This window comes from Cygnus atratus, chromosome 1, assembly GCF_013377495.2.
Source record: "Cygnus atratus isolate AKBS03 ecotype Queensland, Australia chromosome 1, CAtr_DNAZoo_HiC_assembly, whole genome shotgun sequence".
Lineage (NCBI taxonomy): Eukaryota > Metazoa > Chordata > Aves > Anseriformes > Anatidae > Cygnus > Cygnus atratus.
This window is the reverse complement of record NC_066362.1, coordinates 1499463-1522622: the sequence shown is the minus strand read 5'-3', so window position 1 is coordinate 1522622 and position 23160 is coordinate 1499463. Positions and strand designations below refer to the sequence as shown.

Sequence of the window (23160 nt, the reverse complement as noted above, 5' to 3'; positions counted from 1 at the left end):
CACCATGACAATGCTGTGTCATTTTCCATCCAGTCCTATGAGTCGAGCATGCCACCCAAAGCCATCCTGTCAAACAGGGATACCTTTACCTCAGGTAATACCTTCTGGATGCATCAATTCACCACAAAATTCACCCAGCCCTCTTCATTTACAGCACTTCAGGTCAGAAATAAGAAGTTATGCCCGTGCAGTGCACAACCAGAGCCAGTCTGTTTAAGTTTTTATTGCACCGTGCAGCGTGTGGTCAGATATACATCGGTGTGTCACCGACTGGTCGGGCCGTACAAATCACACGGCAATGTATGACTCTGCACTACTGCAGCAGCACATGGAGGCAGCGAGTTCACACACACCCGCACACCCTGAGACATTTTCACACACACAATTTTCACACCTCGCACACATACACACAATTTTCACACCTCTCACACCCACCCACCCATTTTCACACCTCGCCCACACACTCACACACACCCACAGACATTTTCACACCTCATGCATGTGCGCACACACACACAGACAGTGAAACACAAAAAGCAACGTAACTTTCTAAGACTCATTTTGGAGAATTATGAAAATAGGTATTCTTTATTAACAGGTTTGGTTACGTGAGGGATAATTCCACTGAACACGTACACCTAAGTAAGACACATACTTATTTATGGTACGGTGATACACATATTAATGTGATTTCCAAGAAAGGGCAGGATTTATGTTAATGGTTTCTTAGAACTAATTATAATATTGTCCTTCCTACTTTTGCATGCACAGTACCCTCTGGAGGTCACACTTTGGGGTCTTTCTGGTGAAGGCTCATAGTCTTCTTCACCTTGTACTTTCTCCTTTCCGTTTTTGTGCGTGTTCTGTCATTGTTTACCACTTCAGCAGTTTTGCTGTTTTACAAACTCAGCTGACTTAATCATTTAAGTTCTACTTTGGGCACCGTGTTCCTTCTTCAGCCTCGATTTTGTGGCTAAAGCTGAGTCTTATCACACGAGGCCGTCCCAATTGAGCAATTCATCAATCCCTTCGGCTTACTATGTTACATATTTTGTGTTTTATACTCTTTTTTTTTCAACCTTTTCACGCCTCGCACCTCAGCGGCGCCAACGTGCCCGCCCGCCTCACGCGCCCCGTCCCGTCCGCCATGCTGCGCGGCGGGGCCGTCGCCATGGCAACGCGCCCTTGACGTCATCGCTGCGCGCGCGCGGCGCCGTCAGCGCAGGCGCAGAGGGCGCGGCCGTGGCGGTGCGGGCAGGGAGCGGGGCTGGGGGGGGGGGGGTCTGCTTTTTGGGGGGGATTTCTGCTTTTTTGGGGAGGTCTGATTTTGGGGGAGGGGGGTGTCTGGTTTTTTTTGGGTGGCGGTGGTGTCTGCTTTTTGGGAGGGAGGGTCTGCTTTTTTGGGGGGATTTCTGCTCTTTTGGGGGATTTCTGCTTTTTTGGGGGGGTCTTTTTTGGGGGCTTGGTGATGTCTGCCTTTTTTGGGGGGATTTCTGCTTTTTTGGGGGGATTTCTGCTTTTTGGGGGGGATTTCTGCTTTTTGGGGGGGGTCTTTTTTGTGGACTTGGTAGTGTCTGCCTTTTTTGGGGGGATTTCTGCTTTTTGGGGGGATTTCTGATTTCTTTGGGGGTATTTTGATTTCTTTGGGGGTTTTGCTCTTTTGTGGGCATCTCCTTTTTGCAGGTTCTTTTTGTTTTTTTTTTGGGGGGGGTTGCTTTTTTGGGGGAGGTCTGTTTTTTCCTGGGGGGTTCTTTTTTCACGCGGGGGGGTATTCTGTTCTTTGGGGGGGCATTCTGTTCTTTGCGGGGGGTTCTGCTCTTGGGGGGGGGGTTCTTTTTTGTGGGTTGCTTTTTTGTGGGAGGTCTGCTTTTTTCAGGGGGTTCTGCTTTTTTGGGGGCTCTTTTTTGGAGAGGGCCTTTTTATTTAGGGGGGGGTCTGCTATTTTTTGGGAGGGGCCTGCTTTTTTTTTGGGGGGGGGGTCTGCTTTTTGGGGGATCTGCAGGAGGATGTAGGTCAGGGGGAGATGCTGGGAAGTGAGAAGGAAAGTAAGGGTCTGTGCTTAGGGCTGCTGCTGTTTTTGGTGTGGGGAGAGAAACCTCAGGGCTCAAACCACGTGAAAAACTTTCCCAAACTATCCCAGGCAACTTGTATAATTTCATTACGTTTATATATATCATATATATTTATTATATATTCCATGTTCTTGTATAATTCTTCCAGTAGTCGTGGTCCTGCGTTGCCTCTGAACCCCACCAGTAAGCAGCAGGAACGTGATTTTGGTAGGAAGCAACGTTCAGCTGAAGTATTCGTCCCCAAACCCAAATCGTGTGTGTTCCCCTCTAGTGAAGAACTACGTAACGAGTTTTTAAGCGAGTGGCAGGTTGGAATGGCAAACTTTGGTGGCAGGACTGGCAGAAAAAGTCCCCGGTGTTATTTCTTTCATGTGATGAGGCATTTTGGGCGTAAAGGTAGTTAAGTTGTCAGGGGAGTGTTGGGATGTACTGGCTGGCAGGAGGCTGCTTTACAGTCAGAAAATATTTCCGCCTCCCAACAGGAGTGGGAATTTTCCCTAGAAAAGCTTCTCCCTTGCTTGGAGAAGACAGGAGCTTTGCCTCTTACCTCTGCAGGATGTTACCTTTCAAAAATGAGGCTGGGTTCTGTCTCCTTTCATCGGCACCTGGGTGGAGAAAACGGGTGCTGCTTTGCAGTAACGAGGTGCTGGTGCTGACAGCGGGGTTCGTTGGAGGAATATAAACGATTTGTACATGGTAAAAAGAATCTGTGCCTTTTTTTGTGTCCGCTAAACGACTCAAGGCCTAAAGGTAAAGCCAAGTCGTATAGTTTGTTTTGCGTTACTCATTTTTCTTTAATTGTATACTGACTAAGAACCTTACTGTATAAAAGCTGACGGATTCTGTCGTTCCTCTGTGTTTGCTGTTACAGGTAATGACGGTGGAACAGAGTCCAGCGACTTCCCTCATTGACAGGACCATCAAGATGAGGAAGGAGACTGAGGCACGGAAGGTGGTCTTGGCCTGGGGACTACTTAACGTGTCTGTTGCAGGCATGATATACACTGAAATGTGTGTTGATTGGCATATCTGACACAAACGAGCAAAGCATCCTGCTTTGTTCATCCCTAAATGTTTCCTTGGACCCAATTGCTGCTAAAAGGTAACTTACTGCTTTTCTTTTCAGGACTGGAAAACTCATAAGCTCCTATTACAACATAACATACTGGCCACTCTGGTATATTGGTGAGTTGCTGCAGCATTTAAATTAATTTTCAGGGTTCTCTTCTTTTTTTTTCTTTTTTTTTCTTTTTTTTTTCAGCTGTCACTTTTCTTGACCGAGATGTTATTTTTGAGCCAGCATTTTTTTTCTTTCTCTTCTTTCTCCTCTCCCCCCTCTCTCTTCGCTCTCTCCCCTCTCTCCTTTTCCTTCTCTTTTCTTTGAACCCAGACTTTGTTTTTCTTCCATGAAACTTTTGGGATTGTATCATTTTTTAGTGACAAGCAAAGAGTGACAACAGTTTGCTTAGTTATAGCTTGAAAGGGCATGAAGAGCTCATTTGGTTCCTTAAATCTGGCTAATGTGTCTAATGTTAAAGGCTTTGGATAACCCTGCAGATTTTACTGCTATGTTACCTTGTGGTATACGTGGTGTTTCCCAATAATTAAAGTTTGTTTCAGGTGAGTAGAATCTAAGCTAGATGTATCAAATACAACTAGAGGATGAAAAGGAGCAAGAGGGAGAGAAAAATCATGAGACAAGTGACGGGTGATTTGTCAGAAGGTATTTGAGAAAGTGTGAAACTGTTGCAGTAGTTTGTTCTTTTTGGGAAATAACCTTCCATTAAAAAAAATATCTTTAGCAATATAGATTAATGTCAGTGTAGAAAGAAAAATTACCTCCGATGTTTCTTGTGTAAGAAGGTGAAGAAATCTTACATCCTTGCCCAAGCTGGTACTTACCTGAAGCACCAATAATGACATATTTTTAATGAGTATATTCCTGTTTTTTCCAAGGCACATACTTGTATTATTCCCCGTGCTCAAACTACCCAGTATCGTAAAAGCTTCTGTGATTTTTCTAGAGCTTGCACTTGCCTCTTTGTTCAGCCTGAACGCCTTATTTGATTTCTGGAGGTACTTCAAATACACGGTGGCACCAACGAGCTTGGTGATGAGCCCCGGACAGCAGACCCTGCTGGGGCTGCAGAATGCAGGTGGGTGTGATGAGTGTCTCTGGCTGCCTTTCTCTGGTGCCCGATTCTGTAGTGAAGTGAGTTCCGAACTACCCCATCTGACACGAGCAGTAAGCTCAATTATCTGCAGCTTATTCGAACTCAGAACTCAAACTCAGAACTCAGAAGATTCAAGTGGAAATTTGAGTGTTTGTGAGAACTGGAGGGGAAATGCACAGTAAATAAAGGGCAGGATAGCTGGCTGCTGAAGGACTGCAAAAAAAAATCAAATATTGTGAGGCTGGACGAGGAATTTGTGACCTGTACGTGGGACTGGGAGCAAGACAGAGAGTGCAGGTTTATATTTGATTTTAATATCCTAGTTATATGACATGGGGTAAAGAACCAAATTAGAGGGACAGACAGGTGCTGGCGTGAAGTCTGAAAATGACAGCCTAGAGAGCAGTCACTCAGAAAGGTGGTGAACATTACAGCAAATTTCTAAAGTACAGCAGAAGCTGACAAGGTAAATACAGCAGGAGCAGAATGCTAGTCCGGTGGTGTGGCCCTACAGAAAGGTACGTGGATGGCAGTAGTGCTGTATCACCGCAGCTCACGGATTATTTGCACAGAGAAGTGAAAACATTCCATATACTAAAGATGCGTAAAGTATGCGGGTAGAGGAGCTGATGAAATAGGTTATGCACGGTACCCGGTAGCATTAACTGAACTGTGAAATTGAGACCCGTGACCACAGCACAGTACAAATCCTATCGTCTCAGCCTTCCCTTTTCTTCTGTCAGTGGCTTGACTGCAGAGTTTTGGGGGGTTCAGATCTTTCTAATGTTCCTTCCAGCATCTTTATAAAATTGCCTTACAATAGCGTTATGTGTGTGCATTTACAGGGAGGAGGAAAGTTTGTTGCTGTTGCATCCACAACAGTAATTCTGTTTTTCCTTTTGCAGCGGTACAGACAACTCCACCCCGTGAGCTGGCAGCAAAGAAAGCCCCTTCTTCGACGCCTTCTCCTCCAATCCAGGGGCAGAGCGTGCTGAGCTACAGCCCGTCCCGCTCCCCAAGTGCCAGCCCCAAGTTTGCTACCGGTTGTATCACAGGGTACAGCCCTCAGCTGCAGGCTCTGTCAAACAACAGCGCTTCCTACAGCAGTAACCTCACCTACTCACCAAGCAGCAGCTACAGCAAGGTAACGAGCAAGGCAGCTCCAAAAGGTGAAGGTTGGATTTGCTCGTCGTGTCCTTGTGTTGTGCCATGGAAGGTGAAGAGCAGGTAGCAGAGCTGTGCTTACGTGTGTGTGCTCCGTTTGTAAGGTGGATGTAAAATTGTCACATCAGGACTTGTGTCCTCTTTCTCTGGTGCCACTTTATTTTAGAGTAGCTGGTTTCAGGACGAAGCAAAAATAAGACACTAAAATGTAAATACAAAGCAGCTAAAAAGAAAGCACAACCGAACAAGAGTCTTTTATATTAATGTAGTGTGCAAATCAAAGTGGAATTATGTCCTATAGACACAACTGTCTGCTTTTCTTTGCCAAAGATGTCCAGCTTCAGCCCATCTCCTAGTGGATCACCGTACCCTGCGAGTATCGGACCGATGGAAAGCGGAGGGCTGAGGTCTCGGTACCGCTCCTCACCCATTCTGTATAATTCTCCTGCTGGCAAAGAAGACTACATGACAGACCTCAAGTCACTGGACACCTTCCTTCGAAGTGAAGAAGAGAAACAGCACCGAGTTCAACTGGGTAAATAAACAGAACAATTTGATCTGAAAAGCTTGGCAGTGAGAAGGTGTTGCTTGGATGCAAGAGGTGCTTTTGCAGATGGAGAAAGTTGTGAAGGACTCCAGCAGAAAGCACTAGAAAGTAAACCCAACTCATGTATGGTATCACCTGCGAACCTGGTAAAGGTTGAAAAGTTTAGTCTTCTACTAGATAATTAAGACATGAGGTAGAACGCCGTAATTTCTACACATCCCTATGGCTTAGGAGCTTCAGAAAGTTTGCTCCAACTCCTTATATCCCGTTGTAAAGGATCTAAAATCCTTTGTATGGGTGGGATAAGTGCGGCTGAGCGGAGGAATGGGCTTCATCGAAGTGTGTGCTGATGGGTTATGTCTGAGCGTGGGTTGGCTGTGGGGGACCGTGACAAAAAGCTTTATCACCTTGATGAGAGGTATATCTTGGGGAGAAGGCGTTGCAGATAAAGAGTGAATTACCTGCAGGCGGTTCTTGTCCTCGATAGGGACAATGCTTGTCGTGATAAGGAATGAAATCAGTGTTTAGGCAAACTGGCTTCAGTGTGTGTGTGTGTTCAGGGTAATTCGTGTTTGTGTCTCTAGTCAAAGCCTTGCTACGCTGACCTATTTATTGCCTGTGCTGTTGCTTCCAGAGTTACTTGGCCATAATTGTACATGCATGGTTTGTTTCAGGAAGTTCAGATTCCAGCTCTCCTTCCAGCAGCCCAACGTTTTGGAACTACAGCCGTTCCATGGGAGACTACGTGCAGATTCTGAGAAAGTTCCAGTATCAGCTGGCTTGCAGGTCCCAGGCTCCATCAGCACACAAAGATGAAGCTGATCTGAGCTCGAAACAGGCTGCAGAAGAGGTAAATTCAGCAGCGAGGTAGCCAAGAGAAAGAAGCAGGTCTAAAATAAACAGCTTCATCCAACAGTTTGGATTTGAGCTGTGTCAGAAATGTTGGAGAGAGATAGAGAAATCCTCTAGCATTTAACCCATCGTCATACAGCTTGTAAGTTCCATGTCACTGTAAAGGGACATTTCAAATTCTGAGTTGTCGTTGAAAAATGATTTCTCCCTTGGAAAGCAAGGAGTGCTCTGGATAAAATATATTTGTGACGTAAAAATTGACTTAAAGTGGATCTGTATATTTTTGTGCATTGTGTATATCTGAAGGATATAAAACATTCTCCTTCACGCTCGCATCTCAAAGAAATCTGATTTGAAGAAATATCATTTGTCTTCAATTAAATTTGATCAATTTTTTTTTTTTTACCTAAACCTAATGCAGCTTCCTAATTTGAATACCTTTCAAATCTATCCTACAGTTTAGACCAATGTTATCTTAGCGGAACTGAGAGCTTAAAAATTGTTTTGGACTCCTGCACGGGTATTGTCCCGTGAATGAAGAGCAGGAGTGTAGTATTTAAGCTGCTGTAGAAGTCATGATACAGCCAGCAGACATGAATTTGGGAACATGTGATTTGAATTATGTGCTATAGTTAGTATCAGAAAATATTTTAGTCCCTAGAAACTCCTTTGGTGTTACCATATAATAATGTCTTTTCGATAGGTTTGGGCGCGGGTGACGATGAATCGACAGCTACTTGATCACATGGATTCCTGGACCGCTAAGTTCAGAAACGTAAGTCCTGTCCCCGAGGACTGTGTGGCTTTTAAAAACAAGCAGAGAGGAGTGGAAAAGTGCCTCCACCTCCCCTGTGTGCCTAGGGTGGCGGGAGGAATTGCACCCTCTGTTTGGGGACTGGGGTGGGCTTGTGCGAGGAGATAATGACAGCATGGTTGCGAGAAGGGAGTACGGAGATGTGTTTGCAACCTGACCTAGGTGCTTCGTGTCCTGGAAATTATGCAGTTGTAAAGTTTAGCCTCCTTTGAATGAAAAGCAGAGAAAAAAAAAAAAAAGCATCTTAGATAGGACGAGATTTGTTTTTCCTTTCAGTAACTCAGATGGCTGAGTTAATGTTTCCGCAGCGTTTCAAACTTATTCTCCTCAGCTCAAAGCGCGGAAAATTCCAACCCAGAAGTTGACTTTTTCTGACAATCCTGAGCAACGTCATAAAAATAAAAGCTAAGAATCTTGATCTTACCAATAGGACCTGCTATAGCAGAGATTTAATTGCACACGATGGCAATGTAATTAGTAAATCTAACTTTGAATCCCCTATGGTCATTAACATCTTTCAAGTATGTGGTTTTGCTTATTTAAAAGAAAAATAGTAGCGAGATGGGTGAAAAGTAAAGGCTTGTGTGAGATCCTTACTAGATTCCTGAGCATCTTTTCGAAAAAGTAGGGCCAGCTTGCTTCACTTCCCGAATCCTGTCACGTACAAATACCACGTGGGGTGGTTATCAGCTCCTTGTTTTCCTGAAACCAATTTGAGAGGGAGTTGACCCATCTAAGTATAAATTATCTTTATGGATGAAGGGCTGTACTCGGTAATACCCCTTTCCTCATTGTTCAGAAAAGCTTTATCTGGGACTTGGTAGAGATTTGTTTTCCTAACTCCTTTACATTGATTTTTCTGGCCTTTTAGAAGGTATTAGTCATTTAAGTTCAGCCTAAGTTGGCATTCTAATTTACTTGCTGTGCTCCTTGGTTGGTTTCAGTGTTCCTGTTGGTAAGCATTTTTGCGATTGTAACAATGAGTAGGGTGTAAGCTGGGGGTTTGGTTTTTTTTTTTTTTTAAGGTATTCTCGTTGCTTCCGAGCTTTTTGACTTTTCATTTTTCTTTCCTAGTGGATTAATGAAACTATTCTCGTGCCGCTTGTCCAAGAGATCGAGTCTGTGAGCACTCAGCTGAGAAGAATGGGGTGTCCGGAGCTGCAGATCGGAGGTAGGATGCAGCAGGAGCTTTGGGGTTCTCGTTGGTGGCTGATGGAGGGACACTCCATAGCTGGGGCATCAAATGGGTGCCATTTAAATTCAGTCTGCTGGAGGTTACTGTTCCGTTTCCATTGTGTGTTGGCGTGGGCTTGTTTCACATCATTAATTTCATTAAGCTGGAAAGAAAGGTTCTTCGAAGGACTTCTGGAAATACTGATGAAGGCATGGTGATTTTTGTCTTGTATAAAATTCATAAACCTTTTTTTTTTTCCCCCTGAACTTACTCCTCAGGAATTACAGGATCAAATTATCATCCACTATTGTACATTAAACTGTCAGAAAACATTTTAAGGATAGATGTGCTGTAAACTCTGTTTCCAGTACTACGTGCTTTTCCAAACTCTTCCGTAAAATTAGCTCCTTTCTGAAAGAACTACTTGGGTAAAATTCTGATAAGCTAGAGCTCTCTTTTTCATTTGGCTATACAATTCTGAAGGGACTTCTCTTGTCACTTCAATCTGATATCCTCTTCACCAAGAAGAGGCTTTGATCTGCTGCCTTTAAATGAAACCCACTTTTTGTGGGCTGGCTGTGGTGTCTGCTCAAGAGCTGCCTCTGTTGTGATGCCTGGGGCAAACTGATCGCCTCCACCTGGTTACTCTCCCTGTGCTCTTCAAGGTGGATGTTGGTTCTTCATAGCTTTTACCTTCTGTAATGTAAAGCAGATGTCCACTACTTCACTGGCCTTGAACGGAGTGCTTGGGGTGCTGTGTCACATGTTAAGTATTTCTAGGACTTCAAATAGTGGGCCAGAAAGGAGAGCTCTTTGTATTGAGGCCTGTAAGGGTGGCTGCTGATGGGTGCTGCCTGTTCTTGTGTTGCAGAAGCCAGCATCAGCAGCCTGAAGCAGGCAGCACTCGTCAAAGCTCCGCTCATTCCTACCCTGAACGCTATCGTGCAGTACCTGGATCTCACACCCAACCAGGAATACCTGGTCGAAAGGATCAAAGGTGCGTGGTGTCGCTGTGCTAACGTTAAAAGACTTCAGTTACTGCAGTCAGGCGCTGCTGGTGTGGGACGCTGATGTCTGAACATCTCAACTGAGGCGCCACAGGGATGAGAGCTGCTTTTAAGTGGGAGAGACGTCTTCACAGCCTTCTATTTTTATAGCAATATCATGCTGCAGGACTTGGATGTAGCTGTTTTTAGTATTTTTAAAAGCTTTGTCTTGTGTTCCTCCTGTGTGCTGGGGTTGTAAAGTGCTGGACTTAATCCCTTCGTTAATTACAAAAAAAAATTGTCCTGTAAATTTGCTCCCCCTACATTTATATCTTTACAAGCATTTCATTAGTTGTTTTTTTTCCTATTTTGTATGCTGTAAATATGCTTGAAGTCCCTGAAACTAGCATAGAGTACCGCTCCCATATGCTTTACCCCCAGTAACTGAATAAATCTTGTTGCTTTCAGAGCTTTCTCAGGGCGGATGCATGAGTTCCTTCCGATGGAACAGAGGAGGGGATTTCAAAGGCCGTAAGTGGGACACTGACCTGCCCACCGACTCTGCTGTAAGTTTTTGAAGACAACTCAGTACAGCTGCTTAAAGTGGGTTGCCTGTCAGCATCGATTTTGGAGGTGGTGGCCAGTAAGTCTTTTGAGGAACTCGGTAAAAATCCTGTTTGCATCACTACACAGATAATCCCATTGTAGTCAGTGAGATTACATGGGGAATAATACAAATGGGATTAGACGTTGTGTTTGTTGCAAAAATGCAATTGAGTATCTTAATCTTAGGCCAGCCTCTTACTTAAACTCATCTGAAAGAATCTGAGATAACTGGGAAGCAGCCTGACAGGTAGGGGTCTTGCTGGGGCAGTTCTCTTGCTATATGTAAAAACAAGAAGCAAACTTTGTGCCGTAACTAAATCTAGTGGTTTCTAATGCAAGGGAAAGCTTTCAGCTTGTTCTCACTTTATTTACTGTAATGGACAAGGGAAAAATGGAGATTGGGTGGCATGTCTGCTCTTTGATTCAATATTTTTGGAGAAATTTGAAGATACTGCGTATTTTCCTTGAGATTTGTAGGGGCGCTTATCCCATTAATCTGAAAGGTCAGGATAACATGACCTACGCGTAAACAATGACTTGAAAAGTCAACTTAAATTAATTAATAAAAACTAAAACCACAGAACAATCCAGGAAGTAGAAACAGGCCTTGCAGTGTGAGTCTTCAGTTAAACTCTGTGTTTGAAAGTAGAGTTAGTGATTTTTTTTCCCCCACTGTATATGGATATTCAGTTACTTGGGAGAATATAAAATGGGAAATCTGAATGTCAGAACTTTACAACTTGCTGACAAAGATATCATGAAATTCAGCTGCTGGAAGCCAAACTTGGACAAAATCAGACTTGAAATAGAATTTACTTTTCTAATTGTGAAGATGATTAAATATTTGATTGTGACTGGCTGCTGTGTAGCTCTTAAGAGCAAGCTGAACAGCTTGGAAGTGTTTAAAGATCCCAAGACAGGGTATCACACCCTCAAATTCAATCTTTTATCAAAACCAGGTAGGATAGGTAGTATTGGACAGTATAATAAACTTCTAGATAAGGTCATGCTGTAGATAACACAGAAAGTATCAATTATAGAGTAATTTGGTCACATTGCCAACGTAAAATGTTGAGAATTGGGTTAAAACATGCAGAACGTGCAGCATTCTCACTGTTGGGTACTCAGATATTCTTCCTAGGACTTTATTCAAAAAATCTTGGCATAGTTAGTAAGGCTCATGGGCATCTCGGGTTTCTCCAATTATGTTTGTTTTGCCTGCTTTGAGCAAAAAGGAGAAATTTGCTAGATAAGGGGTAGTGTTTGCAAAGCTGCAGTTTAATTGCATCTGCTCTTCTAAGCCAAATCCTTGCAGCTAGAAGAAAACCCATCACTGAAGCAGATGGCTTGTAGTTTGTGGCCCAAATATGCTAATAAGATCCGTGACTTTGCCAAATTCTGCGAGACGCCAGGATAAAGTCCCTTGCGTGTGAGCTGAGCTCCTGACATCCAGCATCAGTTCATCACGTCATGACTGACACTGTTTCCTTTACTAGAAAAAAATAAGCTTGTCTTCACCCCAGCGGCAGGCTTGGGCCACTGAAATGGTGCTTAAATGGTCCTAAACAGCGGGGTTAAGTCAGTGTTGCAACCAGGGACTATCAAGTGCCTGAGATAAGGGAAAGAAAGGCGAGGTATCGTAGCACTTTGTCTCTTTCAGGACGCTAAGTGCGATCCGTTTGTGTTTACCCAGATCATTATGCATGTGTTCTGCACTTACCTTGACTCCAGGCTGCCCCCTCACCCCAAGTATCCCGATGGCAAAACCTTCACTTCCCAGCACTTCATTCAGACGCCAGATAAACCAGGTACTGGCGTTTGCAGAGCGCTCGCTAAACTTGCTGCTCGGACCATGACAGCACCCTTGAAATCCCCGTTTTCTCTTAAACTTTTCATTCACAGACACTTCAAATGAAAACGTGTTTTGCATCTACCAAAGCAGCATCAACCCACCCCACTACGAGCTGATCTACCAGCGCCACGTCTACAACCTGCCCAAGGTACGATGGTCGTAGTGTTTTCCTGCTGTCAGAGGAGTGTCAGCAGATCGGCTTTTCTTCCTCTGTTTTCAGATGTTTTTAGGAACTAGCCACACGTTGACTGTTTGCATTCTCAGTGCAGAAAGCAAACGTTAGCTTGGTCCTTGATCACTACGTAGTACTTAGTCTGGTATTAAATAATACCTGTAATACCTATTTTAAGGTTCATAAGTACCTAGGCAGTAGCTTCCTGTTGGTTTTATTTATTTATTTATTTATTTATTTAGAATAAATCATCCAAAAAAAAAAAAAAGCCATGTAATCTGTGAAGTGCATCATCATCACTGCCTGGTGCTTGTCTGTAGGAATTCTGGGGGAAAGCTTTCAGCTTCAAGATGAAAAGAGTGAAATTGTACAAATTTTGATTTTATATTGAGCCCTGGCTGTAGCTGGATCTCTGCTTTCTGAGTGTTTGGGGATAACACTCCAGCCAAAAAGCACTTTTTTTCTGAGATTTGCCTGGTGGAAAGAAGTAAAGTATTAAGGCCAAAAGCCCAACAACACACTGTGATGCCATTTTGTGATGTCCATATCGTAGCTGCTTCCTGTCCGAAGTATTGGTGGGATTCCTCATCAGTGACTTGATTTCTCACCCCTTTTCTCTTTCTGTGGACCCAGGGCAGAAACAACATGTTCCACACCTTGCTCATGTTTCTGTACATCATAAAGACAAAAGAATCCGGGATGCTTGGGTGAGTACCCAGCGCTGTCGTCGTGCTGTGGGCGAGATGCCAGGTGTCCTGTTTGAAGTGCCTCGTCTGAAGGCACTTCGAGCTGAAATTGCTCCAACGTTAATGATATTAAAATCATCTCATTTGAAATAACAGCTTTTAAATAAAATTAGGTACGTTTTATTTGTGTGAGAACGTGGTGGGGGGAAGGTTTTGTGCTTTTTTTGGTCTTGTGCTGCTGGAGAATGTAGTTGAGTCCGTGCCAGGGAGCCGTGGCCTTGCCCAGCAGCCAGACTGCTGCTTCCTGGCCTGAGGTGCTCCGCTGCTTAAACCGGGAACAAATACTACCGTCGTGCCATAACCTCTTGTTTCTGGTGTGGTGAAAGCCTGCACTGTGGAAGTGGCAGCTTTTTTTTTTTTTTTTCCGTAACGAATGTCTGGTTTGAACAGGCACTTTTATTTACTTGCATTTTATTGTGATAACTTTGTTTCTGCAGGCGTGTAAATCTTGGCTTGTCGGGAGTCAACGTCCTGTGGATTTTTGGAGAATAACAACAACTCTGGCGGGATTCCAGGCCAGAAGAGCGATGATCTGGTCTGGCTTCTCCGGCAAGACAAACCGAGCAGGATTGTTGCGTTGCTGACTTGAACACAGACCTTCTCTGAAACGAGATAATTCAAGCTCTGCTTTGTGGGCAGAGGGGAAGCGTTTGTAATTCCTCCGTGGGTTTTGTGAACGTATTCTTTAAAATGTTTTGCTGTTGCAGTGCTCCTACATACGAATTCCAGGCAGGTTTTCTCTTTCCAGCCCTTCACCTGAGCGCGTCCTGCTTAGCAGGCCCTTTGCTGTTTGTGTTGCGTGTACCATTCCCTGCCAGATCTGTTTTTGTTGCTACTATTAAGGATGATAAGAAAAACATTAATTTTTATCCCTGACTGCTGCTAAAATTGGGTGTCGTGACCCTGCCGGCTGTGTCAGGTCTCTTTGTTGTGGCTGTAAAGGAAAGAGAAAACCATGCTGCTTTCAGTATGTAAGGTGTTTTTTAAAATATATTTTTATTTTTATAAGCAAAATAAGCATGCCAGGCACATGTGACTGTCTTATGAGCTATGAAACACTGTGGGCATCTTGAGAACAACCGCGACATTACCCTGCCTTTGCTTTTTAATTTTTTAAATTATTTATTTTTTTTAACCTCTCATCAGCTTTTCTGCTAGTAACTTCTCCTTCTGGGGGCCATACAGCCTGGCGCACAGCTTCAGCATCTCGCTGTGAGACCAGGCCGTATAAACTCAGCCCTGCTTTGGAATGGACCTTTTGGGGAAAAACACTAGCCTTTGTTTCAAAGAAGGGGTCCTGGAATTTTTGCCAAAAAAAAAACTTTTTTTACATGGGAATGGGGGAGAATCTGTTTGGAGCTCTGGCAAAGCAGGGTTTCAGAAGCGGACGTAGTTTGTTATTTTTATAAACAGGGATAAAAATTCATTGCTGATGGTTTTTGTGGGCTTAAGGCAAGGATGTCGCCTCGTTTCCCTCTCTGTCTCAGCGACCAGCCGACCCTGGTGTTACTGTAAACTGCCAAAAAAAACATTTGTATGTCGAGGAGGGAGAATTACACGGGCCTGTCACTGGAGCAAAACGCGGTACGCTTGGCTATGAAAATATATTTTTGTACCGTGTTTTTCGGGTTGAGCTTTGTTCTGCCAGCCTACGTCACGCACTGACCCAGAAGGGGAACTGGAATTTGTGATGGGCTCAGGACAGGCGCTGTCACTTCTCGGGCAGGCTGCTGATTTTTGGCACGAGCCAAACGTAAGAGCTGACTGTTCCTCGTGCCTCTGCCCCCCCCCCCCCCCCCCCCCCCCCGGGGAAATGCAGATTTTTCCCCGGTGACTGACAACAAAATGGCTCATTTGGTTCCTGGATTAATTGGGTTCACCTTATCAAACAGCTGTTGGGGTTTTTCCTGTGCTTCAACATCACTAATTTAATTAATTGGGATTTGCACAAACGATACCGAGGAGGAACAGTCAAGCTCTCAGCGCTCCGTTGCTATCACATGCTAAAGCCTCCTTCTGTGCAGATTTTTTTTTTTTAACCAAAAAATGGACGTTTCTCAAGAAAAGCCTGCCCCCTACTCCGCCAGGGACTGTCCCCAGCTCAGCAAGGAACACCCCCAGGGGCCTGGCCCCAAGAAACCTCACAACCTGCGAGCTGCCCCTGGGTCCTGCGTGCTCTTGGGGTCCTGTGCACCCCAAAAAAACAAGCACCCTGGTGGTCCCTGGGAACCCCACTGCACCCTGGTTCCTGTGTGCCACGCTCCCCCCGCACCCCAACACAGCGTGCGCCCCAACGCAGCGTGCACCCTGATAATCCCTGCACCCTGGTCTCTGCGCACCCCAGTTCCCGTGCACCTGATGCATCGTGCACCCCATTCCCTACGCATCCTAGGTACCCGTGGATCCCAATTCCTGGGTACCCCAATACACCGTGCGCTCCGGTCCCCGTGCACCCTGATGCCCCACGCACCCCAAGGACACCACACAGCACAGGTGTGTGCCCCAGCACCCTGCGCACCCCAGTAATTCTTGCACCCCATTCCCATGCATCCCAGATCCCCCTGTACCTGCATCCCCTGTGCACCCCAATATATCACACACCCCAATACACTGCACACCCCAACCCCATGCACCCTGCTTCCTGTGCACCCCCATACGCTGCAGCCCCCTGCACCCCGCATCTGCCACACACCCCGATAAACCATGCCCCCCATCCCCATACAACTCCCAGCCCAGTATGCCATGCACCCCAATAAACCACGCACCCCGTTCCTGCACCCTGATACACTGCACCCCGACACTGCGTGCCCCAGCCCTGTGCACCCTGCTTCCCGTGCACCCTGATATACCACGCACCCCAATGCACCCTGGTGCCCTGCACACCCTGATAATCGTGGACCCCATTGCCATGCACCCCCATCCCCTGTGCACCCCAATAAGCTGCGCACCCCATTCCCAAGCACCCTTGTGCCCTGTGTACCCTGATAATCATGGACCCCATTCCCATACACCCCCATCCCCTGTGCACCCCGATAAATTGCACATCCCATTCCCGTGCACCCTCGTGCCCCGTGCACCCTGATAATTGTGGACCCCATTCCCATGCACCCCTATTCCCTGTGCACCCCAATAAACCATGCACCCCATTCCTATGCACCCTGGTGCCCTGCACACCCTGATAATCATGGACCCCATTCCCATGCACCCCCCAACTCCTGTGCACCCCGATAAACCGTGTGCCCCATTCCCATGCACCCTGGTCCTCTGCATACCTTGATAATCGTGGACCCCATGCACCCCCATCCCCCGTGCACCCCGATAAACCGCACACCCCATTCCCATGCACCCTTGTGCCCTGTGCACCCCGATATATCATGGATCCCATTCCCATGCACCCCCATCCCCTGTGCACCCCCAATAAACCGCGCACCCCATTCCCATGCACCCTGGTGCTCTGCATACCGTGATAATCGTGGACCCCATGCACCCCCATCCCCTGTGCACCCCGAAAAATTGTGCATCCCATCCCCATGCACCCTTGTGCCCTGTGCACCCTGATAGTCGTGGACCCCATTGCCATGCACCCCCATTCCCTGTGCACCCCAATAAGCTGTGCACCCCATTCCCAAGCATCCTTGTGCCTTGTGCACCCCGATAAACTGTGCACCCCGATACACCGTGGACCCCGTTCCCATGCATTCCCAACCCCTGTGCACCCCAACAAACCGCGCACGCCATTCCCATGCGCCCTGGTGCTCTGCACACCCTGATAACCGTGGACCCCGTGCCCACACACCCTCGTGCCCTGGGCACCCCGCTACATCACGGACCCCATTCCCATGCACCCCTGTCCCCTGTGCACCCCCAATAAACCTCGCACCCCATTCCCATGCACCCTGGTGCCCTGCACACCCTGATAATCGTGGACCCCATTCCCATGCGCCCCCATCCCCTGTGCGCCCCAACAAACCGCGCACCCCATTCCCGTGCCCCCCCCGCCCCGTCGCACCCCCCGTTTCCCCCCCCTCCCCCCCCCCGCACAGGTGCTGCAGCCCCGGCCCCTCCCGGGGGCGGCTCCCGGGGGCGCGCCCGGCGCATGCCCGGCGCCTGCCGTTAAATGCCGCCGGGCGGGGGGCTCCGGTACTGCCGCCCCCCCCCCGGTACCGCCGCCCCCATGGCCACCGAGAGCGAGCCCGGGCGGCGCCGCCGCTGCTGCACGCAGGATGCGCTGGGTGAGCGGTGCTGGGTCTCCCCCCCCACCCCTTACCTCCCTGTGGGGTCCTCACCCTGCCGTAGGGTCCCCCCCCTTACGAGGTCCTCACCCCATTGCGGGATCCCCCCCCTTACACCCTCCTTGTGGGTGTCCCATCCTCACCCCACTCCAGGATCCCCCCCTTAGCACCTTGTGGGGTCCTTGCCCCGCTGCGGGATCCCCCCTTGCTCCCTTGGGGGGGGGTCCTGTCCTCACCCTGCTCCGGGATCCCTCCTTGTGGGGTCCTCACCCCATTGCAGGATCTCCCCTTACCTCCCTGTGGGTGTCTTATTCTCACTCTGCTCCAGGATCCCCCCCTTACACCCTTGTGGGGTCCTTGCCCCACTGCAGGATCTCCCCTTACCCCTCTGTGGGGGTCCCCGCTTACCCCCTTATGAGATCCTCACCCCACTCTGGGATCCCGCCTTACACCCCCCCCTTCGTGGTCCTTGTCTCACCCCACTGCAGGATCCCCCCCCTTACTCCCTTGTGGGGTCTTCACCCCACTGCAGGATCCCCCTTTATACTCCCCTTGTGGGTGTCCCATCCTCACCCTGCTCTGGGATCCCCCCCCTTATCCCCTTGTGGGGTCCTTGCCCCACTGCAGGATCTCCCCTAACCCCCCTGTGGGGGTCCCTCCTTACTCCCTTTTGGGGTCTTCACCCCCCTCAGGGATTCCCCCCTTGCCCCCCTGCTGGGGTCCCATCCTCACCCCACTGTGGGATCTCCCCTTACCCCCCTGTGGGGTCCTGTCCTCACCCCACTCTGGGATTCCCCCTTACCTCCCTGTGGGGGTCCCATCCTCGCCCCACTGTGGCTTTTTCCCCCCCCATGGGGCTTGGAGGCCTCCAGCCCAGCACCCTGGGCTTCTCACGCTGCAGCCCCCATCAGGATGCAGCCCCTGTGTGACTCCGACCCCATTCCCTCCCCCAAGACGTCCCCAAGCCCCCCGAGCCCCGTGCTGACGGTGACGCCCTGCGCCGGGGCTCCCTCTGCGACCACCGCTGCGCTGCCATCAACAACGTGCAGGGGGACCTGGGCGACCTGGGCTACCACCAGCATCGGCCCCGCGGCCACGCAGGTAGGGCTGTGCTGGGTTTTGGGGTGCTGCGGGGGGGGGGGGGGGGGAGTCCTGCACCCCCTGACACCCCCGCCTCCCCCGCAGCCGTGTCCCCGCCGCCCTGCTGCCAGCAGCACTCGGAGGAGGTCTGCGAGAGCTGCGTGGTGAAAACCACCCTGACGGCCGAGAACGTGGTGGAGGCCAACAAGCTCTCCAACAACTACAAGGTGGGCGCCCGTCCTGGGGGTGGGGGGCACCCATGGGTGCCCCTGTATGGCTGCGTGGGGCTTTCCTTACCCCCCCCCCCCCCCCCCCCCCCCCCCCAAAATCCCCTCTCTGCAGTTTGGCTTCAAGAAGTGGAAGAGCCACGTGACGGCGCGGCCCTGGGAGGACCGCTCGGAGATCGTCAAGGAGCTCTACTCCGACCTCAACGTCATCCGGGGCTCTGGAGGTGGGTGGCCTCGGGGTGTCCCCTTGGCAGCACGGATTTGGGATGGAGGAGCTGGTGCAGGTGACAGTGGTCCCATCCGGCTTGTCCCCCCCGCCCCCCCCCGCAGGGTCCACGGTGACGTTTGGGAACATCCTCTACCTGCTGCTCTTCGGCTGGTGGCTCTCGCTGCTCTACGTCCTCGTGGCCGCTCTGATGTTTGTCACCGTCGTGGGGGCTCCCTATGGTGAGTCCCGAATCGGGGACCCCCACGGGAAGGATTTGGGGAGCCACGAGTGTCTGATGTGGCTGAAATCCCCAGCGGGCTGAACCTCTGGGTCCCACGCTGTGGGGTGGCCCCGTGGCTGGGGGAGGACACGTGTCCCCAGCAGAGCTGACACTTGTGTCCCCGCAGGGCGGCTCTGCTGGGACCTGGCCGGGTATTTCCTCTGGCCCTTCGGCAAAGTGATCCAGAAAGCAGAGGTAACGGCGTGCCCCGCATTTGGGGCCTGATTGGGGTGGCCATGGTGCCCCAAACCGGACCCTGACTTCCCTTCCCGATCTCCCCCAGGCCCCCAAATCCCGCCGGGTGCTGGGTGCCTGCGAGGCTGGCACGGAGGCGAGTGGCACGGGGGAGAGCTCAGCCCTGCTCGGTGGCCCCGTGCCCCGCCGCTGGCGCCCACGCTGCTGGGCTGACGAAGGATACTGGGTGAGCCCCATGTTGGCCCCAATAACACCCCCCTCCTGGGCTCAGGGACACCGGGGGTCCCCGTTGTGGCAGGGATGGCACCCACGGGTGGCCTCCGCTGCCCTGGGGTGGGTGCTTTGGTGGCAGACCCTAAATGCCTGTCCCAGCAGCGTGCCGGCACCGTGGCGTGGCTGTGCTTGGGGTACCCCATGCTGGCGCTGGCCCACGGGCTGGTGTGCGTCGCCGCCTGGCTCCTCGTCTTCCTCATCCCCGTGGCCAAGCTGAGCGCCCGCACGGCCGCCCGCGTCCTGCTGCTGCCCCCGGAGCGGGTGCACGTCCGGCGCCTGAGGATGGTGGGTGCCATTTGGGATGGGTTTTGGGGTGGGGAGGGACGCCCGGAGCGGCGTCACCGACCTGTCCCTCTGCAGACGGAGGTGCCGCTGGACGCGGAGGTGATCCTGTGCTGCTACCGTGCTGTCAACCCCTACTATTACAAATACGCCGTGGATGGCATCAATGTCTTCGCTGTCAGTATCCTTTCCTGTCCCGGGGTGGGGGGGGTGACCCCAAATCCCACCCCAGCTGGGCCATGTCCTTGACCGAGTACCCCAGACCTGCTGCCGCTGGTGCTGGTGACGCTGGTGCTGGGCTACGTGGACAGCCACAACCTCCTGACGAGCTCTCCCGTCAAGTTCACGCTGGCGCTGCTCTCCATCATGCCCCTCTCCTACTACATCGGGATGGCCATCGCCAGGTGAGCGGGGACACGGGGACGTCCCCCGTAAGGTGGGGACACCCCCACGGCCCCTCTGACGTCCTCCTTCCCCCCTCCAGCATCTCGGCCCAGAGCAACTTTGCGGTGGGAGCGGTGGTGAACGCCACGTTCGGCTCCATCACGGAGCTCACCTTCTACATCACGGCCCTCATCAAGGGCTCGCGCGAGGGCAACCGCTGCTACGCCGAGATCGTCAAGTCGGCGCTGACGGGGACGCTGGTGGGCTGCGTCCTCTTCGTCCCGGTGAGGCCCGCGAGCGCCCGGTCCCTGCTATGCCTGGCAGCCGGGTGGGCTGAGCGCTGATGGATTTTTTTTTTTTTTGGGGGGGGGGGTTTCTTCCATCCCGAAGGGCTTGTGCATGGTGATAGGAGGCATCCGGCACCAGGAGCAGCGCTTCAACAGCCGCTCGGCGGGCGTCAGCTCGGCCTTGCTCTTCCTCTCCGTTGGAGGTGAGCTGGGGACAGGGCTGTCCCCAGGGTCGGTGGGGTGCCACCGGTGTGGGCGCCCACCCCCTGTTCCTCTGTCCCCGCAGGTGTCTTTGCCCCGACGCTCTTCTCCAAGGTGTACGGGAAGCTGGTGTGCGGTGAGTGCCACAACGTCACCCAGAACCCGCTGGGCCACTACCTCTGCCACAACTGTCACTTTGACCTGGTGAGCAGGGCCACCAACATGGGGGGGGACATGCTCTGAACCCACCCGGCTCCAGCTTTGGGCCCGGGCGGTGGCAGCGGGGCTGTCCTGAGCCCCGTGTCCTCACTGATGTTCTTCATCTGCAGATGGAGAACAACGGCACCCTCTACTACAGCCACGTCCAGTGAGTAGGGCCGGGGGGGACAGGTCTGTCCTCGCTGGGGTGGCACCTCCTGGTTGGGCCGTGGTTCCTCTCCTGGAGCTGCCCTGCACGCCTCCTGGGGCTGGTGTCCCTCTGTGCCACCCCAGAGGGGTCTGATCCTGCACCGCATCCCCAGCTGGTGCAGGGATGCCCCAGGGTCTCTGAGCCAGACCCCGGTGGTGCTGAGCACCCTCGTCCCGCAGGCCCCTGGTGTACACCGTGTCCCTCCTGCTCCCCGCCGCGTACCTCATCGGCCTCTTCTTCACCCTGAAAACTCACTCGCACATCTATGACATCCACGTCAGCGGCTGTCACAGTGAGTGTCCCCAAACAAACCACACGATGCCCAGCCTCGTGGATGGCTGTCCAACCACCCCAGGGTGTCCAACCCAGTCTCTTCTCTTCCCCCAGTGCCCGGCCACCACCACAGCGCCGTGGTCCACTGGTCCCGCTGGCGGGCCCTGGTCATCCTCCTGCTCTCCACCCTCTGCATGTCGGCCTGTGCCGACCTGGCCACGGAGCACATCAGCCCCATCCTCACCAACTCCACCATCTCCCAGGTGAGCATGGGGATGGTGATGAGCCTTGTTTGGGTGGCTCTGGGGACTGTAGATGTGTCTTCCAGGGATGGGAACCAGCCCTGGCTGCACCATGAGCCCCAAAATCTGTGGGGGGGAAGATGCTGAGATGCTTCATGCACTGGGGAGACGTGGCTGCTCAGGGCTTGGATACGGTCAGGATCAGACCATGCGCTGACACCTCCGCTTCCCTGCAGTACTTCATCGGTGTCACTGTGCTGGCGATGGTGCCTGAGCTGCCGGAGATAGTCAATGGCATCCAGTTTGCCCTGCAGAACAACCTGAGCTTGAGGTGAGCGCGTGGATTTTGGGGTGTCCTCCTCCAGTGCAGCCCCTGTGCCCCATCCCAGCCCCGTAGCACTGCCAGCAATGGGCTGCCCTGCTCCATGGTGCCAGCAGGGTGGATGCCTGCAGGTATGGGCTCTGAAGTGGGTTTAAAACCACGAGGAATGGGTCCAGAACCAGGTTCTGCTCCACAATTTGGTTTCCTGGGGTTGGCTTTGTCCTCACCCCAAGCTGAGCTCCCAGGGGCTGCCAGAGACCTGGTGCTCAACCCCTTTAACCCCTCTGTCCTCCCAGCATCGAGATCGGGAACTGCATCGCTGTCCAGGTCTGCATGCTCCAGATCCCCATCCTGGTGCTCTTCACCATCTTCTATGTGAGTAGCCCCGGGTGTCCTCCCCTGGTGGGGCTGGGGACGCAGCACCCCATGGCAGCTGTCCCCTCCATCCCCCCAGTGAACGGGAAGTGGGTTCAGATGTCTCCTACCTCGGCTGATGCTGTCCCCAGCCCTGGGGACTTGTGTGTCACCCTTTGCGTCCCCTCCACCACAAACTGGTGTGGGGCTGTGCTGGTTGGCCATAAACACAAACACCAAAAAAAAAAATAATCCTCTCCGCTTCGCAGCCGACCAACTTCACGCTCGTCTTCAGCGACCTGCACGTCTACGCCAGCATGTTCAGCGTGGTGCTCATGAACTACATCTTCATGGATGGCAAATGCGACTACTTCCAAGGTAACACTAGGCTGCTGTGGGCCTTGATGCACCCACCTTCCCTGTGACAATGGGGTGGGGGGCTTCTAGAGCCACCTCTGGGGTCACCGCTTGTGGCTGCTCCAAGCCCAGGGTGGCGGTGACTTAACCAGGACTTTAAAAGGCCACACAAATCCCTTACAGCGTGCGCCAGAAGGCCTTAAACCACCCCTAAAAGGCCTTAAAAGCAAGATCCCTCCCTGCTGCAGGCAGTGACAACCCCCCCCCCCCATTCTGCTCTGTCTCCCTAGGCACGGTGCTGGTGATGGTCTACTTCATCCTCCTGGCCGTGTATTTCTTCGCCCCATCGCCCAGCGGCTGCTGAGGCCTGGACATGGCTGCCTCCACGTTGGGCC

The 23160-nt window shown here is 51.1% G+C and overlaps 2 protein-coding genes across 6 annotated transcripts; both read left to right on the top strand.

Moving 5' to 3' along the window:
• The first annotated feature begins 1181 nt into the window (after nt 1-1181).
• Nucleotides 1182-14779, top strand: TMEM209 (transmembrane protein 209). Of its 5 annotated transcripts, none has more exons than XM_035566605.2 (16): nt 1182-1248; nt 2221-2279; nt 2944-3083; nt 3199-3257; nt 4097-4228; nt 5152-5390; nt 5741-5945; nt 6632-6807; nt 7513-7584; nt 8698-8794; nt 9669-9794; nt 10252-10349; nt 12083-12197; nt 12292-12389; nt 13047-13120; nt 13597-14779. In XM_035566605.2, exons 3-16 carry the CDS (start codon nt 2947-2949, stop codon nt 13649-13651), a joined length of 1683 nt encoding a protein of 560 aa, XP_035422498.1. In that variant the 5' UTR covers nt 1182-1248; nt 2221-2279; nt 2944-2946; the 3' UTR covers nt 13652-14779. The 5 variants fall into 5 exon arrangements, with proteins under 5 accessions (XP_035422498.1, XP_035422499.1, XP_035422500.1 ...); XM_035566606.2 differs by having other exon boundaries at nt 1202-1248; nt 2224-2279; XM_035566607.2 differs by lacking the exon at nt 2221-2279 and having other exon boundaries at nt 1207-1248.
• Nucleotides 14780-17333: 2554 nt separating this feature from the next.
• LOC118258079 (uncharacterized) lies at nt 17334-23160 on the top strand. The gene is made up of 20 exons (XM_035566618.1): nt 17334-17391; nt 18346-18492; nt 18577-18698; nt 18814-18922; nt 19029-19145; nt 19314-19381; nt 19470-19607; nt 19754-19939; nt 20015-20117; nt 20199-20340; nt 20421-20604; nt 20711-20810; nt 20894-21012; nt 21138-21175; nt 21397-21509; nt 21605-21753; nt 21969-22063; nt 22351-22429; nt 22678-22786; nt 23056-23160. Exons 1-20 carry the CDS (start codon nt 17334-17336, stop codon nt 23127-23129), a joined length of 2250 nt encoding a protein of 749 aa, XP_035422511.1. The 3' UTR covers nt 23130-23160.

Bases quoted from the DNA above. Each gene is read 5' to 3' on its own strand.
- LOC118258079 (XM_035566618.1), top strand. From the start codon at position 17,334: ATGGCCACCGAGAGCGAGCCCGGGCGGCGCCGCCGCTGCTGCACGCAG. The intron at 19,382-19,469 runs GTAACGGCGTGC...GATCTCCCCCAG, and splicing joins AAGTGATCCAGAAAGCAGAG to GCCCCCAAATCCCGCCGGGT. The intron at 21,754-21,968 runs GTGAGCATGGGG...GCTTCCCTGCAG, and splicing joins CCAACTCCACCATCTCCCAG to TACTTCATCGGTGTCACTGT.
- TMEM209 (XM_035566605.2), top strand. From the start codon at position 2,947: ATGACGGTGGAACAGAGTCCAGCGACTTCCCTCATTGACAGGACCATC. The intron at 3,258-4,096 runs GTGAGTTGCTGC...TGATTTTTCTAG, and splicing joins CTGGCCACTCTGGTATATTG to AGCTTGCACTTGCCTCTTTG. The intron at 6,808-7,512 runs GTAAATTCAGCA...TCTTTTCGATAG, and splicing joins CGAAACAGGCTGCAGAAGAG to GTTTGGGCGCGGGTGACGAT.